We start from the raw sequence: 19,617 nt of genomic DNA on the forward strand, positions 1-19,617 counted from the left end.
AAATCCGTCGCTCCAAAGAGCAAGAAGACGGAGAAATATTGGATTATGAATCCACGCCTTCGCGTGAAGCGCAATTAGAAGGCGAGGGAGATTCTGTGCAGTTTCAAGGGAAAACCCCGACTAAGAAACGTTCAAATTCTCGAAGCAAAGATTCGGGAAAAACTAAATATCAGATGCTGGAAGAAAAATTTGATTCGAAAATTCAGTGTATGGACAGTAAGTTAGACCGTCTCTTTAGTATTTTATCTTCCAAACATTCTCCCGGAAATCCATATTCTGATTCTGATAGTACAGATGACGATATTTCGGATAGAAGAAATTCGGATAAGAATTCAGGTTTATCAAAACGTGATGACATCATTACAATTCCATCAAATACGGATGTTGATAATTATTTGAATGACATTGATCCAGAAGCTTCTAATTCTGAATTACAGAAGTCGTGTGATAAAAATGATTCAAATTCAACGTTGTCTGAAAAAACAAAAAGTTGTCTTGTTGAATTATTTGGAGATGACGCTCTTTTACCAAGTAAAGAACCGGAAGAGAATGGTATATTACTTGATGATGCTCAGAAATCTGTAATTTCAAACAGTTATAGGACTAAGAATCCACAACATTTGTCAGCCTATAATGAAAATCTACTTGATGAATTTCCAGTTAGCAAAGAAACAGAAAAATTTCTTCAAGTACCTCAAATTGATCCATTATTTGAATCTTTACTTATAAGAAAACATGGTGAAAAAGCATCCTTCGCAAATTCTAAACCCAAAGGGATGACGAGTTTATATATTCTCAACCTTGCAAGAGTGTAGAAAGAATTGCCTACAAAGGCTCCCATGCAGCTCGCATAGGAATGATAACTCAGGCCTATGTTCAACAAGGACTAGGGAATTTATTACAGGTACTTCTCACAGGTAATTTTGATTCTGAAGATCTAGTTAAACAAGTGAGAAATATTTTTGCTATCACTACCAGAAGTATGGATCAGTTTGGCCGGACAGGAGCCTTTTTCCACATAATTAGAAGATCTTTAGCTATGTCTGACACATCTCTCTTTGAATTACATGATCATGGGAAATTCTCAAGTTTACCACTATCAGGTGAAGGGCTTTTTGGTCCAGATTTTGAAACTTTGTTAAAGCAACGCAAAGAAAGAAAAAAGCAAATAGATGAACTTTTGCCAGATTTTCGCAAAAAAAAGATACAGTGTATAAACGCAAATTGAATTCAAATTCAAAGGCTAATGAACCACCTGCAAAAAAAGCCATTATATGACAGACAGCGCACTGTAACTTCCTCCAATAGTTTCAGATACTTTTCGTATTCCAAAAGTCACAGTATCTGCAGTCAACTCCTCCAGTAAATATCAGGGAGACAGGGCATTCAGCTATGGTAAATCAAACCGTCCCGATACCTCCAAATCTGTTGGCAGAGGACGTGGACGATCAGATAGAAAATGACTCGGTAAGTACTATAGCAAAATTTCCAGAGATACCTGTGGGGGGAAGACTCAGTCATTTCTTTGCAGAATGGCAGAAAATAACAAACGATCAATGGGTTTTAGATATTATTCAAAATGGCTACAAACTGGAATTTATAAAAAAAAGCCACCGTTTTTGGGCATAAAGCATACAAAAGTAAATTCAAGAGTTTCAGATTTAATCGGTATAGAAATTCAAAGAGCTTTTAAAGAAAAATGCTATAGAAACAGTCCATCCGACTATGATAAGAACCGGTTTTTACAGTACATTATTTCTAGTAACCAAAAAGAATGGGGAAATGAGACCAGTAATAAATCTCAAACCCCTCAACATGTATCTCAAGAAAACACATTTCAAGATGGATACTATGAAAAAAGTGCTGAATCTAGTTCGAAAAGGGGATTGGGCATTCAGTCTAGATTTAAAGGATGCTTATTTTCACATCCCTATTCACAAAAAACATCGGAAATATCTCCGTTTTTGTTACAAGGGAATAGTTTATCAATTCAGAGCTCTGTGCTTTGGACCAACAGTAGCTCCAAGAGTATTTACAAAAATCACAGCAGTAGTAGCTGCACATCTTCGAAAAACAAAGCATACGCCTATTGACTTATCTAGACGATTGGTTATCAATAAATCAGTCCAAACATTATCTGATTCAGAATCGTACAACAATGCTGAATCTTCTTTTCGAGCTAGGTTTCATAGTCAACAAAAAGAAATCCAATCTTGTCCCTTCACAATCAGTAACTTACATAGGGGGTCAGTTTGCTTTAGACAAGGGGTTAGTATTTCCAACTCCAGAGAGAGTTGCAGGCCTGAAAATGTCGGCAAAAAATTTACTTTTGGGTCAGAATACAGCCAGAGACTATTTAATACTTCTAGGCAAAATAGCTTCTTGTCTGGATCTGATACCAAATGCAAGGTTGTTCATGCGTCCGATCCAACTTCATTTGCTGCAAAATTGGAGTCCCATAAGAATGTCGTTTTCACATGTAATACCAGTTTCACATTCACTAAAATATCATCTACAATGGTGGTTACAGGAAGTGAACATTCTCAAGGGCTGTGGTTATCTACAGAGTCAAACAAATGTGTCGATAACCACAGATGCAAAGCAGTACAATGGGGTTGGGGTGGACATATGAACAGCCTTACTGTGCAAGGACGTTGGACTCCTTTACAACAACTCCAACACATCAATTGTTTGGAGATGGAAGCTGTGATCAGAACAGTAAGACATTTCCTACCCCGCCTGAAACACAAAAATGTAATTGATACGCTCGGACAATATGACAGTTGTACAATACATCAACAAAACAGGGGGGTACGAAATCTCTGAATCTCTGCCAGAAAACTTGGGATCTTTGGACATTGGCACTAGCCAATGGCATGTCACTGAAAGCAGCTCATATAGCTGGAGACAAGAATATACTGGCAGATGCTCTGAGCAGATACAAGAGTAAAGGAGACAGAGTGGTCCTTGGAACAAAACAGTTGTGAGGAAAGTTTTCAGCATCTGGGTTTTTCCAATGATGGATCTGTTTGCGACAATAGAAAAAAAAACAGACACAACTGTTTTTGTACTTGGATTCCTCACCCAGCGGCATATGCAGTGGAATGCCCTCTCAATCGCATGGACGAACATGTATGCCTATGCATTTTCCACCGATAAAGTTTGATACCACGTGTGGTTTCTGTTCTCACATGCCAGAAATATCAGTGTACACTAATTCATAATTGCTGCCGAATTGGCCCCGCGTCAACATTGGGTTTTCGATTCTACTGGCAAATGTTGATTGCACAACCACTGATACTTACCGTGCATCGGATCTAATTGTGTTCAAGTCAAAGGGGGGAATTTTAAAATCCCCGAACCCGAGATTCTAAATTTTGACGCATGGCCTTCCCTATCGACAAAATACTAATGAAAAAAAGGGGTTTTTCAGGAAAAAAACCCCCCCAAAAATTTAAAAATGGGCCCGCCTCAAAGGGGGGAAATTTGGGGAAATAAGAAAAAATTTTAGATCCCAAATTTTAAAATTTTTCAAATATTTTGGGGGAGTTTAACAACCAAAAATTTACCCTAAACCCGCACTTTTTGAAAAAATGCATAAAAAATTTTTTTTATCTGAAAAATTTTTTTTCAGGTTTCCTCATATAGGAAAATTTTATCTTTCTATTTGCTTATTATGATGATAATATTATTAATATATGTCGTTTTACGACACCCTAGGGTTGAAAATTTTGCGGGAAACATAACACCCCCTGTAGTCATAAGGCATTTAAAAGGGCGTATTTAAATGAAAGACCACCTTTAAAAAAACTTGTTCCTGAATGGGATTTACCTTTTTGTTTTACAGGCACTAACAGAGACTCCTTTGAACCGTTGAGAAAAGCGTCCCTGAAGCAATCTTACATGGAAAACAAGCTTCCTTATTGCTGTAACATCTTTCAGACGATGTAGTGATTTGCAGAATCTCAAGCTTGGTGAGGGAAATGTTAACATACAAAATAAAGGTATAAGATTCATAAGACAAGGCCTTTCCAGCAAGACAGACCAAATCATGTTCCTACACCTGTGTTTATTCGGCGTTTCCAAAGAACAAATTATTAGATCCTAAACGCTGTTTGGCTGTGTATTTAAAACGCACTGAACAATTTTCGAAATATAGGTACAGAATCTGATGTCACTGAACTATTTCTTTCGGTTAACAAAACCTCATCGACCAGTTTACAGCACAGACAATTTCAAGATGGATTGTCAAAGTTATCAAATATGCATACAAGAACAGTAAAAAAAGAACATTAAAAATGTGAAAGGTCACTCAACGAGAAGTATAGGTCCTTCTTGGGCACTTTTCCACGACGGTGCAACAGTGAAAAGCGTGATGGAGTCCGCTGACTGGTCTAAGGAGACCACTTTTGTGAAACATTATTTCACTACTTGTAAATGTAGATTTTCTAAAAACTACTCGTGATAAATAGACGAACTGTCAGTCGTATCTTGGCGAGTCGAATTTGAGGAAATTTCAGTGTTTATAGTTTTTTAAAACTGATATACGTTTAAGTGTTGTACATATGGGTTGTACAGAATATATATACTGTAGATTGTATATAACAATGGGATGTACAGTAATATTGGTTTTTAAAGGTACTTCGGGTACAGACAGTGGGTTGTACAGGATATTTCATATGGTATATCACCAGTGGGTTGTACAGGATATTTCATATGGTATATCACCAAGTTGCATTCAAGTATTTAGATATTCAAAGATGCCTGAAGAAACAGGATTCAGTACTTAGTAAGTACATTTTAGAGTTTATAAACTTTGTTATTTTGGGTTTATATTGTTTTTAGTATATTGGTTAAAACTGAAACCCACCTTCCTGTTTAAATATTGCTTCCAAATCAGATTAAATTCTGAATGTAGCATTCTAGGTAACGTATTGTATGAAATAAAATTGATAAATTTGAAAATCAAAGTTATGATTTTATGAATACAATACTTCCATAAAAGAAAAGGCCCCCAAAAATGAAAACCCCCCTCCTTCCCCCAAGGACCTTCAGGGTTTTTCAAAGGCGATTTGGGAGGTCCCCCCAAGAAAAACGGGGGGTTTACGTGGTCCCAAACCCGGGAAATGCCTGCTTGATTGGTTATCCCGAAAATGAAGGGGTTTGGGAAAAAACAAGCGAGTCATAAAAATAGGTCCCCCAAGCGAAAAATTTTGAATGTAGCATTTCCCCAGGTAAGGGAAATTGGGATTCAAAAAAATCAAAAACCCTTTATTTTCCCCCAAATTTTTCAATTTTTCAAAATTTATTAAACCAAAAAAGGGGTTTAATATAAAAAAGAAATTGTATTTTTGCTTTTTAGACTACGAAAAAGCCTTCCATAAGTTAATAGAGGAATTTTTTTTTAAAATTTTTAAAAAGGGGGGAATTAGCAGTAAAATGGTGAATATGATAAAAGCAATATATGAAAAAGTTTCGTCATGTGTTAAAAATGCTTGTAAATTTTCAGATTTTTTCGATATATAAATTGGATTGAAACAAGGAGAGCCACTTTCACCGATAATGTTTATACTCTTCATAAATGATGTATGCAAAAACATTAACCTTAATAGGTTATCAGACTATGATCTTAACCAATTATGTGTATTTATGTTGCTTTTTGTTTTGGAAAACTTGTTCCGGTTAGGTGGTTTCCTGCTTTCATTTGTTAGTGCATGATTGAACGGGAAACCAGCTGCAATCGTGCCAATCGCAACTTTTCGGCCCTTTCCGTCACTCTTCGGATAAATGATAATAGCCGATGTAGTTCCGATTGCAATCGTGACAATGCGGGCGATTCCGTCATACTGCGGAATCAGTAGAAGTAATATTACGGAAATCTAAGCTATTTTAGTTACTTCGGTAATCCCAGTTTGTTTATATAAATAGGATTTCTATTTTTACTTGATTCCGTTTCAATTCTTTTTCAAGACGCAAAAGTTAGTTTCTTTTATAATTGGTTTTTGTCTTTATTAGTTTTATACAATAGAGAATGGTTACTGTAGTAGTATTCCGTCTCCAAAGGGCGGTCCTGCTTATCAAAAGATCGTGACCGAATCACGCAGAATATAAGTGCATGATCAAGTTATATTTAGATCTACTGACAGAGTTTAAACGTCTTGGTGAGGTAATCTAAAAGTAGCCCATGCATATCATTTACCTTGCCACGTGCTTGATCTCCTGTGTTGTCGATCATATGATATTTTAGGTGTAACATAGTTGATACATGCTTATTAATTTGAACCACGTAACGAAGTCTTTTAGTGCATTTACTTGTCTCTAAAGCTGCTATATAAATGAAATTAGCAACTGCCAAAACGAAAGACTCTCTGCGAAAAAAGTGGAAATGAAATGTGCACACTTGTTTCCCTTCAGTATGATAGATTGATCTCCACGTGAGAGCCAATGTTAGTATTTTTACGATTGATTATTTTCTTTATTAGTTTTATACAATAGAGAATAGATTTCGAATCGTTTTTGACAAAAAACATTCGTTTTTACAAAAGAAAGTTGCTACCGTTATCGTCAGCATGTTCCCGTTCAGTTATAATCAGTGGACTTCTGGTCCCTATTTGGTCCAAATTTGCACGCATAACACTGGTGCTCAAACAAATGGGCACAGGTGCTCGTCCAGTCTTGGGCTTACCCTACATATCCCTTTAAAAGTGAAACTTTTTTTTCGAGAAAAAAAAACAACTAAATAAACCCTTTATGATATACAAATACCGTAATTAAAAAAAATTGTGATAATAAATTGAAACAAAAAAAATTAAAAGGGAAGGGATTATGGCACAACTGAGCAAGCCTTTCCTTTTAAAAGGAAACTTTATTGCAGATGATATGGTTGTATTTTCTACCGATCCTAATACTTTACAGAATCACCTTAAGTATGTATATGAATATTCGAAACAATGTGGTCTTAAGATCAATATAAAGAAATGAAAAACGTAAATCTCGAGAGCAAAGACAATTTTACATTGATGATATTGTTATTGATATTGTAGACAGTTTCTGTTATCAAGGAGTGACTTTTGTTTCAAATGGTAACATTGCTAAAACAACTAAAATTCTTTCTGATCAGGCTTTAAAGGCAATGTACAATTTTTTAAGTCTTTTTACAAGAATACATGTCGATATTATAACGAAGCTTAAACCGTTTGATTCCCTAGTTGCACCAATATTGCTTGTAAGTATGGGGAATATATTGTCCTAAAGAGGTTGATAAGATTCACATAAAATTTTGCAAAACCATATTAGGTGTGAAATCGCAGACTCCAAATTACGCTGTTTTAGGTGAATGAGGGGGATTCCTCTTATAAGTCATTTGCCAAGAAAAATCTCTCAAATATTATATTACACTAAATAAAAATCAAATCCAGAGTCATTAATGTGTAAGTTATTTTCTACTGAGTGTAATGGTAATAATGATCAAAATTGGGCTCTCTCTGTAAAAAAAACTATTGTATAAACTTGGTTTAAATGATATATGGGATAATTTTAATAAAGATGTAAACTATTTTCCTACTTTGTCACTAAGATTGAGAGATCAATTTATCCAACATTGGCATACGACAATCAATAATTTGCCGAAATTATCTTATTATGTTCAATTTAAAACTTATTTGAATCAGAGGAATAACTTAACAAAATAAAAAGTGACAAATTAGTGAAACTGTTTGCATCCTTTAGGTTAAGCAGTCATAATCTAGCTATAGAAACTGGTCGTTATCGAGGTATAGATAGACAGAATAGATTGTGTGAACATTGTACAATGCATGTTGTTGAAAGTGATTACCACTTTCTTTTAATCTGTACTCATTATTCTGAAATTCGCAAGAAATATTTTCCAAACACAGCATGGCCATCTTTACCTAAATTTTATAGTTTAATGTCAAGTACAAAACAGTCAACTTTACTGAATGTATCGAAATTTTTAAATGAAGCATTTTTGAAAAGAAATGAAATTAATATGTAAGTTAATGCATGTCATATACTTTAGTCATATACTTTACTGTTTCTCCAAATCAGCTTCGCAATGATGTAACGATTATGTAACAATTATATGTCATTTGATGCATGTGTGATGCTTTAGCCGGTGCTAGGGGGCGTGGACGGTAACTTGCACTTTCCAGTACCGTCCATGAACAGGCTCAATCAAACCGAGCCTGCAACATTTTACAATTTTGCCGTGTTGGACTTTCTTTAGAGATTCTGTTTTTCACTATTTTATTTGTATATACATGTATATTGTAGTTTGTTAACCTTTGCCAGAGGCATTTTGTATGCTGATTATTGCAAATAAAATATTGAATTGAATTATTGAATTTGATACATATAAACAGTTTAAATTGAAATTAATCATCGACCGTTAAAAAGCACTAATTTAATACCTAAACATGACCAACAGTAAAACTGTCATTTATGGCATACTCAGCTTAATTATTTTATTACAAATATTTTATTTCAACATGATGGTTATTTTGACTAGATGTTATTACAAAATAGTTTGTCTCTTGTTTTAAGAAAATAAGTGTAAAAACTGAGCATTAATGAATTTACATAAAGCTATATTTTATAACATGATGGGTACCTTAATCCTTGTCATGCAAGCTGCAAGATAAGCCTTGTGTGTGTGAATGATAGACAGTAATAACTATGTGTCGTGCACACCAATTCTTTCAATAAATGATAAAGAATTGATAAGTTTATTTAACTTCTGATGAAGACAACAGTCGAAACTAGTAAAGATTAAAGAAATATGTGTTGTTTTGGTGTATTTTAACTGTTTAACTTCCTTAAAAATCTTTATTATATTATGTTTTATAATATCGTTATCTAAGTCTATTATAGGTAATGGATCATTGCAGTTTAGCAAATAACACGTACTATACAGGAGAATGACACAATAAAATCAATGATATCTGCTGTCTGCAAATATCTACGACAAAGGCAGTGGTATTAATTTCCTCTAATATTGATCGTGTGCGTGGGTTCATAATTGTATTGAATAGAGAAATTATTTTGTAATAACATTAAAGATCTGTTACGTAACATGGGTTATTTTCTAAATTAATTTGCAGTTAATTGTTCGTCAACTTGCATTGATGTAAGTAGCTGTATCCGACGATTTCCGGGATGATGAGCCAGACATTTAAATATAGGTTAATCTAGCGTGAGATTTACTGATACAATATTTAAGCGTCGTTTTTACATATACAAAGCGTAACAGAGTCTATTCATAAAAAGGAAAAGGATATTATAAGAATTTTTCTGGAATAAACTGGAAGGTTAGGACCGGTTAGTATTTTATACGTTTTGTTTCTTTACTTAGGAAATAGATATCAATTCTGAGCGCATTGTTGTAGAATAATGCACGGTTTGAGTTCAAATGCGTAGAAATATAATCACGAAGGCCGATAGGCCTGAGTGATTAATTACAAAGCATTTGAACGAAAAACGTGCATTATTATATAATAATGCACAAAGAATTAATATCTTTTTCCATTCTAACACGTCAAGAAAAAATTTAATTATTATTATAATGTTGGACTTTATGTTTGGTGGTTAAATTTGTTTTCGCCTCAGAGTTTCCAATAGAAACGTTCTTTAAAGGCTGTTACAGTGGTATGAAAATCTTCAGTGTGTAGAAACATTTTGAGAATAACGCATTTTGAAAACGTTGATAAAACTTTGTTTATTTTATTTCACTCTATAATTTTTCAAGCGAAATAAAAATGATAAAAAGTGAAAAAAATGTAAAACTTAACTCGTTTGCGACATTAAAATAGCGTACTTGATTTGATTGTTTTGCACGTGCTGTTTGGCGCTACATTGTGACGTCACGTAAACAATACTTTAAACGTCTGTATAGCGTTAACGACTGAATAAAAGATATTGGTGTTCGGATACATTATCTTAGTTAGACCATTTTCTTTCATTCTAGATAGTTTTCACAACAAAATTCGACAAAAAATTGTCTTTATTTATCAGATTTTTCAAACAAAATGGCGCCCTCAATGTGCAAATACACAGGGAGATAATAGGAACGGCGAGTGCATTGTTGTAGAATAATGCACGCTTCGGGCCTTCTTTGTTTATATAGAAAAAAATCCGATAGTGTTAGAATTGTTAATTTGAAATAGCTGTATTGTAAATGATACGGGTCGTCGGTGGCAAAATCAGAAGATCAAGAAGAAGTCCTCTATTGTAAATCGGAGATATATTTTATAAGTCAATGTAGCATGATACTGTCAAAAAGTAACATAAACCGGTGAGGGGGCGTCCGTGTCTTAGTTCGCTGATTGAGGTCGCTGACTTCAACTTGCTTCTCACCGCGCTTGATTCGGATCGCGACAGGGAATTTTGATTCCTAAATGTGAGGAAGTTATCTATACCTAGGTGCCCGTTCGTGCCTGAAATAATGCGAGGAAGAGCACCCAAGGTCTTCTTTCCCCAGTAAATCTGGAAGGTCATATGACCTTTACTTTATTGATGCCACGTACACCCCCCCCCTCCCCCCCCCGAAAAAAATAGATGAATAAATAAATAAATAAATAAAAATAATTAAATAAAATAGAATAAAAAAATAAATAAAACAATAGAAAATAAATGAATAATAAAAACAGAAAAGAAAAAGAAGCAGTGTTCTTGATAGTGATATATATACTAAATAAATGACACAGTTCGTTTTGTTTTTTTCTTTGAATTGTGTGATATTATAAATACATGTTTACCTCGTGACATCTTAAACAATATGATAACGTTTTAGACCGGGATATATAGTGGACTTGACAGCCACGTTACTAGAAAATATATTACATGTAATAGTACAGTTTAATACCTCCGGTTTTATTTTTAAGACATGTATAAACAATTATCAATGGTCTTGTACATTCTGAGATTGCAATATGAAGGTTTTGCACAAATGAGAGTGTAATGTGAATGATTTTACACACTTAAGTGTGAAATATAAACGGTCTTACAAACTTAACAGTGTTATGTAAATGGTCATACACACTTAAGAGTGAATTGAAAATGGTCTTGCACTATAAAGTATGTTATACATATAAACGTTAGAAAGCATACATTAGTTATCTTCATTTCAGACTGTATTGATACATCAATATACTGATTGGTCCAATTGTATCAAATGGCTAACACAAGAAGGGATCGCCAGTGCATAGTGGAGGTATTTCAGCATCACACACGAAGAGACTTTCATATAAGCAGCTTCATTGAAAAACTGAAAAAACACGGTTTAATAAATCAACGGCAATACAATAATTTACATAGCACACATGACGATTCTGGGTATGTACAACTTATCGATCTTCTATGCAATTTGTTGACCCTTCTGTCGTATGACAACATGTGTTTTCTTTTTGAAGAAGAGGGGTATACTGATATCGCCTCTAATCTAAGAACAAAAAGGTTTACAATTCGTTACCGGAGACTCCCACAAATAGAAATGCCTCATTCCAAACGGACTCATGATTACTACCAACATATTAAAAGCTGCATAGATAATAATTCGTTTTGGGGTGATAATAGAGTAATATTAATGCAATTCATGCACAAACAAGATGAAAAAATCATGATGAATAGAGATCAAATATCGAACCATGATCGACAGTTTGCCATGGAGCGAAAAGCAGCAGCTACAGTTTTACTAATTCAACATTATAAAGACATTGAAGAACGCAAACGAATATTGCATCAAGCAATAGGTACAGAAACGAACGGGGTTGATAATACATCATTGCAAATTGTTTTCCATTCAAAAATGGCAATAACAGAAGTTGAAGCAGGTAATATTCGGAAAGCTGAAGAGCATATCGTTAAAACAAAAGAGTTCTGTTTAATGTATAGACCTTGTTTTGCAATAACATCCGCGTTCCATGACATTGAGTATACATATAAATGTCTTTACTTTAAAAACCCATCTGACGAAATGTTGGAAAAGATTCTCGTTGAAGGAGATATAGCTATTCAGAGTTTGAATGAAGAAAGTGAGGACGTTCAAAACCTCTGGAGAAGAATAATGCTATTGTTTATGGTATTATCATTGTTATTCATAACAGCAGATTTCGTGGTTTGCGACATAACGAAGATCAAAACAATTCATAAGAAACGCGCAAAGAAAATTTTGAAAGAAATTAAACGCTGCAGTCATGAAATCCAAATTCGGCGGCAAATGATATTAAATCTGTGTTTAGCCGTGCTCGAGGAAGAAAAAGATATTAAAGCCGCCGAAATGTATGCGAAACATGCAGTAAACAACGCAGAAAACGGTGGTTGTTTTCGTGAAATAGAAAAACAAAATGTTAAGGCATATTTGAAAAGTATTCAAAGCAAAATGATTGCACAAAAAATAAGAACATGTTTTATGCTTGTTTCTATTATAATTGGAATATGCTTTGGAATTCACTATTTCATGGTTTATTTCACAACTGATGATAAATGTATTGTATTCCTAATATATTGTTCTACAACGACTATTTGTGTGGTTCTTGGTAACTATTTTAGTCAGGTTTTACCATTTTCTTTCATGTCACGAGATTAAAAAGACATTATGCATTTTAGATGACTTTAGATAATTCTATGTTTATAATGTACTATAATTATCTCATTGTATACAAGTCGTACAACAATTTAAAACAATGAAAATCACGTGATTTATTTATTATTTTTTAAATTGATGAGCAAAATATTTCAATATTCAATTATTGTCAATAGTTAAATTGCATTCATTGAAGGCTTCATAATACTTACTGAGCTTTTATATTAATCAAACATTTTTTGTAAAAAACTGAAATTTGAAATGCAGTTTAAAAGCGCATAAAATCTGGCTTAATCGCATACATTATAGATATTAATATACTAAAGCGTAAAACCACATACAAATGTAACTTTATAACTCTGTTATATGTTTATTGTTTTCAGTTCAAACCCGGAAGATATTTGAAATATGGAGAGTAATCATGTATTTTTGTTCTGCTTGTTATTTAAAGGTCTATTGCGCAACGCTATCGTTCCGATATGGGGTGAATGCGCATTATGTCAGTGCATTTTATAATATAAACAGTTTAAATCTAAATGCATCGTCAACCGTTAAAAAGTACTAATAAAACACCTAAACATGACCTATATTAAAATTGTCATTAATGGCATTCTCGCGATTATATTTTTATTTAGATCATTATTTGTAAAATATTTTATTTCTACACTACTGTAAAGTCATAATTATACTGTGATAATGTTTTGTACGTTCGTTATCTTGTAAATATGCTTTTATTTTGTCATCATGGGCTTATAAGCCTAATTTTATTGGAATAAATTGTCTGTCTGTCTGTCATGTAAAACATGATTTTTTTAGACATTTAGACAAGATGATATTATAAAATAAGTTTATATTAGTATATTATTTATGAAAATAAATGAACATTAATGAATCTACTTAAGATGTTTTTTATGTTTATATATATTTTTTAACAGGAGGTTTAATATAGAACTTTAATAATTGTCAAGCAAACTGCAAGATAAGCCTTGTTTTTGAATGATAGGCAGTAACAATTATGTGTCGTACACACCCTATGCTAAAAATAAATGATAAAGAACTGATAAGTTAATTTATCTTCCTTAAAAATCTATATTATCTAAGATTTTATAAAGTCGTTATTTAAGTCTTATAGGTAAAACAAAAAGGTAATCGAATCATTGAAGTTAAGTGAATTACACGTACTATACTGGAACGGTATTCCGTAAGAACGACACAATAAAATGAATACAATCTGCTGTATGACAATATTTATAACAAAGGAAAGGATATCAAATTTCCTCTAATATTGATCGTGTAGGTGTGCGTGGGTTTATAATTTTATTGAATGTAATTACATTAAAGACTGTTACGTAACATGGCAGGAAAGTACAAGGTTATTTTCTGTGTTATTTTGCAGTTAATTGTTCGTCAACTTGCATTGTTTTAAGTAGCTGTTTCCGACGATTTCAGGGATGATGAGCCAGACATTTAAATATAGGTTAATCTAGCGTGAGATTTACTGATACAATATTTAAGCGTTTTTACATATACAAATCGTAATACATGCAAATTCATAAAAGAAATGGATGGATATTATAAGAATTTTCGTGGAATAAACTAGGACAGGACCGGTTAGTATTTTATAAGTTTTGTTTATTTACTTATTAATGTAGAATTAATTATGTCTTGTAAATGATACAAAATCAGAAGACCAAGTTGTAAATCGGAGATATATTCAATACGTAAATGTAGCATGAAACTGTCAAAAAGAAAACATAAAACGGTGAGGGGGCATCCGTGACCTAGTGGTTGAGATCGTTAACAATAAAAGATATACTTAAGGGTAAAACCATTTGTCAATATCTGTTAACTTGCCTCTCACCGCGGTGGGTTCGGTTCCCGACAGGGACTTTTTATTCCTTCATGTGAGGAAATTATCTACTTAGGTGCCCGTTCGTGCAACGGGAGGGGACCCGAGGTCTTCATCCACCAGTTAAGCTGGAAGGTCGTCATATAACCTATACTGTGTTGGTGCCACATAACCCCCCCCCCCAAAAAAAAAAAAAAAAAAAAAAAAAAAAATAAAAAAAAAAAAAAATATAAAAAAAAATAAAAAATAAAAAAATAGATAAAAAATAAATATAAATAAATAAAAAAACATAAAAAATTAATATATAAAAATAAATAAAAATAAAAAATAAATAAACAATAAAAAGGACAAAAAAAGGAACAGCATTTATTGATAGTGATATATATACTAAATACATGTAAATGACACAGTTCATTTTGTTATATATGTTTACCTAGTGACAACTTAAACAATATGATAACGTATCCATACCAAAATAGTGGACTTGACCACCACGGTTTTATTTCTAAGCCATTGATAGACAATTATCATGCAACTCACTATAAGCAGGGTCATTTTCGATTAGATAAATACAGATGTATATTATATATACATATATGATACAAATTACATTAGGATATTACATGTAACTTAAGAGCAATTTAAATGGTCTTCTTTTATTCTCCGATTGCAATATGAAGGTCTTACACAATTGAGAGTGTAATGTAAATGATTTTTCACACTGGAAGGTGAAATATAAATGGTCTTACAAACTTAACAGTGTTATGTAAAAGGTCTTGAGAGTGAATGGAAAATGGTCTTGCACTATAAAGTATGTTATACAAATAAACGTTAGAAAGCATACATTAGTTATCTTCATTTCAGATTTCCTTGATACATCAATATACTGATTGGTCCAATTGTAAAAAAATGGCTAACATAAGAAGGGATCGCCAGTGTATTGTGGAAGTATTTCAGCATCACACCCGAAGAGACTTTCATATTATCAGCTTCATTGAAAAACTGAAAAAACTTAATTTATTAGATAAACGGCAATATAGTAATTTGCATAGCGCACTTGACGATTCTGGGTATGTACAAATCATCGAGCTTCTATGCAATTTGTTGCCCCATCTGTCTTATGACAACCTTTGTTTTCTATTTGAAGAAGAGGGGTATACTGATATCGCCTCTACTCTAAGAATAAAAAGGTTTACAATTCGTTACCGGAGACTCCCACAAATAGAAATGCCTCATTCTAAACGGACACATGATTACTACCAACATATTAAAAGCTGCATAGATAATAATTTGTTTTGGGGTGATAAAAGAGTAATATTAATGCAATTCATATATAAACAAGATGAAAAAATCATGATGAGTAGTGATGAAATATCGGTCCATGATCGACAGTTTGCCATGGAGCGAAAAGCAGCAGCTACAGTTTTACTAATTCAGCAATACAAGGACGTTGAAGAACGAAAGCGAATATTGCATCAAGCAATAAGCACAGAAACGAACGGGGTAGATAATACATCATTGCAAATTGTTTTCCATTCAAAAATGGCAATAACAGAAGCAGATGCGGGTAATATTCGGGAAGCTGAAGAGTATATCGTTAAAACAAAAGAGTTCTGTTTAATGTATAGACCTTGTTTTGCGGTAACATCTGCGTTCCATGACATTGAGTATACATATAAATCTCTTTACTTTAAAAACCCATCAGACGAAATGTTGGAAAAGATTCTCGTTGAAGGAGATATAGCTATTCAGAGTTTGAATGAAGAAAGTGAGGACGTTCAAAACCTCTGGAGAAGAATAATGCTATTGTTTATGGCATTATCATTGTTATTCATAACAGCAGATTTCGTGGTTTGCGACATAACGAAGATCAAAACAATTCATAAGAAACGCGCAAAGAGAATTTTGAAAGAGATTAACGCTGCAGTCATGAAATCCAAATTCGGCGGCAAATGATATTAAATCTGTGTTTAGCCGTACTCGAGGAAGAAAATGGTATTAAAGCCGCCGAAATGTATGCGAAACATGCAGTAAACAACGCAGAAAACGGTGGTTGTTTCCGTGATATAGAAAACCAAAATGTTAAGGCATACTTGAAAAGTATTCAAAGAAAAATGATTGCACAAACAATAAGAAAATGTTTTATGCTTGTTTCTATTATAATTGGAATATGCTTTGGAATTCACTATTTCATGGTTTATTTCACAACTGATGATAAATGTATCGTTTTCCTAATATATTGTTCTACAACGACTATTTGTGTGGTTCTTGGTAACTATTTTAGTCAGGTTTTTCCATTTTCTTTCATGTCACGAGATTAAAAACTTAAGACATTATGCATTTTAGATGACTTTAGATAATTGTATGTTTTTAATGCATTATAAATGACATATAGATATATCTCATTGTATACAAGCCGTTCAACAATACAAAAACACTGTATTTGATGTTTAGAAAACTAAGATATTAATTTTAAGTGCATTGTTGAAGAATAATGCAAGGTTTGAGGTCAAATACGCAGGGGTCGATAGGTCTGAGTGATAAATAATATTTACAAAGCATTTGTATGCTTATAAAAAGAGAACTGATATTAATATGATGATGTAATTTTTCTTGATGGCATTTAGTTTATATTTCATATTTGACGTTGCATTCCTTTATTATGTATTAGTATCGTGTTATAATGCACTCGACCGTCCTATTTGTTTCAATAGGGAATAATGTGAAAAGTGTTAGAATAAAAAATGACAATTATACATGTATATTAGTATAAATATAACATTTATTCATTATAAATATTTTTTCCATTTGTGAAATGTAATATTATGTTTTTATATGTGATTAATGAAAATGACATTATATTTAAACTGTATGGCATAATATTAATGAAGTAATTTTGCACAAAATGTTCAACATATAAATTAATACATGAACTTTACAAATGTGTAATCAAATAACCGGATGGAGTTATATTCATGTAAAAACAAGCATTACTTCCAAATATACGCTTATTTTGTAATAGTATCTTAAATGTCCTGTTTAATTTACATATGAAAGGATACTTAAATAAAATGTTGTTTTTGCTTTTTTATTGTTTGTTTAGTTAATAAATTAAATTAAATGTTATTCACTTCCTCAGACGATTTGTTGTTGGTTAAACATATGACTACAAATGTATATGAAATGAAACACACACATTAAAGTAACCTGAAACAGGACGAAAATAGCTACAGTAAAAAGGCAAATAATTGAAAATTAAATTCCGTTTGAGTCAATATGCAAAATTTCAATAACGAATAAAAGCGACTCTCATCCTCTTATTCTCTAAACCTGTGCTTTTCCTTACATGTTTTATTTTCCTAAAGTAAAAAATTCCTATTTTTAAAGAATTTTAAGTCCCTTAAGCCTCGGTCTCACTTACTCCCGGCAGAGCCCAGGACCATCCCGGTAAGTTACCGGGATGATCCGGGACGGTCCGGGATGAAATTATTGTTGCGGTCACACTTACCCCGGCAGCACTACGGTAGATCCCTACTAACCACCCAGGATGCGCTCCGGATCATCCATGCAGAGCCCAGGTGAAGCTACGGTTCATGCCGGTGCTTCCCCGGTCGTTCCCGGATGACGCCGGAAGAGCCCCGGTTGACCCAGGCAGAGCCCCGGTCGATCCAGGCAGAGCCCCGGCAGAGCCCAGGACGATCCAGGCAGAGCCCCGGTAGAACCCCGGTGGATTGAAAACGCCCGAAAATGATAACATTGATACATAATTTTTATTTAATATAATATCTATTGTTCCAGAATAGTAATTCATGATGATTTTCTGAAAAATCCTTATGCCATACTGGATAGAAGGGAAATGGGAAGGGTTTTAATACAAACAAGTGCAATCATCGCAAATTGTCGTTATTCTTTTGAAATGATCCGGGCTTTGCCGGGGCTCTACCGGGATCAACCGTAGCTCTACCTTTATCCTCCGGGGCTCTGCCTGTAGTTACCGGGGCTCTGCCGGCATATACCGGGGCTCTACCGTAGCTCTACCGTAGCTCTACCGGCTATATCATACCCCGGATCATCCCCGGTTTGTGCCGGCAGAGCTACGGTGCTTCCCCGGTATAACCCCGGTCGTTCCCGGCAGAGCTAAGGATGAAGCCGGCAAAGCTATACCTTCCCGGATCATCCCGGACCACCCCGGTGATATTAAATATTTTATTCCATCCGGTGTCGAATGCCGGATGTTCCCGGATCATCCCGGATCATCCAGGACGTTGCCGGCAGAGTTACGGATGTACCCCGGTTGTTCCCGGTCGTACCCCGGTCGTTCCCGGATCACCCCGGACGTCTACCGGGGCTCTGCCGGGGCTCTGCCGGGATGTAAGTGAGACTGTAGCTTTAATTCAAACAGAAATAACATAATTATGGATTGCATGTTATAATGTTTTGTGATCAACAATAAAAAGAGAAAAAAAAAACATAATTCTGAAAAATAATCAAGATTTTATAGACAAACTCGTATTTATAAGTTATCTGGCCTTCAAATGATCTAGAATAAGTAAATAAGTCTGATTCAAGGGCAGATAACTCAACAATGAGATAGGTGACACCCAACTTTTAAATCGTGACAACAAATTCTATTGAACTGTTTTAATTCTGCCTATATGTTTATCTGAAAACTAACTAAAACATCCCAAAAATTTTAGTGTTTTGATATTTGAATCATCTCGGATATAAAATTAATGTCTTCGTACTATTCATTTACATATCGTGGTAACAATTTCTGCCTTATGTCAACCTGTTGCGGTTATTAAATACTTTAAAGTTTATTAGCACGTATTTACAAAATTAAATTGGTCAGGCTAATCAATTTTAACCAGCTTAGTGTTTACAAACGGTCGATTTACTATACTGATTAACAGTATGCCGATTTACCAAAGTAAATGTGTTATGATTTATTTGAAGTACTGCAATCCCATGGGACAATAATTTATTCAAACACTAATTACATCTAAATCGCAAACAATAACGTTTCCATTGTTCTGTCTTATATTTGTGATATACAAGATTGTGCAAGGTATTCAATGTTGTTATTGAATTATAATATAAACACGCAAGTCGTGTAGCGTTTTAAAACGGTTGAAAATAATGTTTCGAGTCTAAATCTCCAAAGGTGCAC

General features: G+C 33.7%; 2 protein-coding genes across 2 annotated transcripts; both read left to right on the forward strand.

Moving 5' to 3' along the window:
* The first annotated feature begins 9,025 nt into the window (after positions 1-9,025).
* On the forward strand, positions 9,026-13,467 carry LOC132718220 (uncharacterized). Its single transcript, XM_060701863.1, has 2 exons — positions 9,026-9,336; positions 11,145-13,467. Exon 2 carries the CDS (start codon positions 11,189-11,191, stop codon positions 12,599-12,601), a length of 1,413 nt encoding a protein of 470 aa, XP_060557846.1. The 5' UTR covers positions 9,026-9,336; positions 11,145-11,188; the 3' UTR covers positions 12,602-13,467.
* Positions 13,468-13,813: 346 nt separating this feature from the next.
* Positions 13,814-17,497, forward strand: LOC132718221 (uncharacterized). The gene is made up of 2 exons (XM_060701864.1): positions 13,814-14,208; positions 15,312-17,497. Exon 2 carries the CDS (start codon positions 15,357-15,359, stop codon positions 16,401-16,403), a length of 1,047 nt encoding a protein of 348 aa, XP_060557847.1. The 5' UTR covers positions 13,814-14,208; positions 15,312-15,356; the 3' UTR covers positions 16,404-17,497.
* The last annotated feature ends 2,120 nt before the right edge of the window (positions 17,498-19,617 follow it).

This window comes from Ruditapes philippinarum, unplaced genomic scaffold, assembly GCF_026571515.1.
Source record: "Ruditapes philippinarum isolate M1 unplaced genomic scaffold, ASM2657151v2 ctg1035_1_1_1_1, whole genome shotgun sequence".
Classification (NCBI taxonomy): Eukaryota; Metazoa; Mollusca; class Bivalvia; order Venerida; family Veneridae; genus Ruditapes; species Ruditapes philippinarum.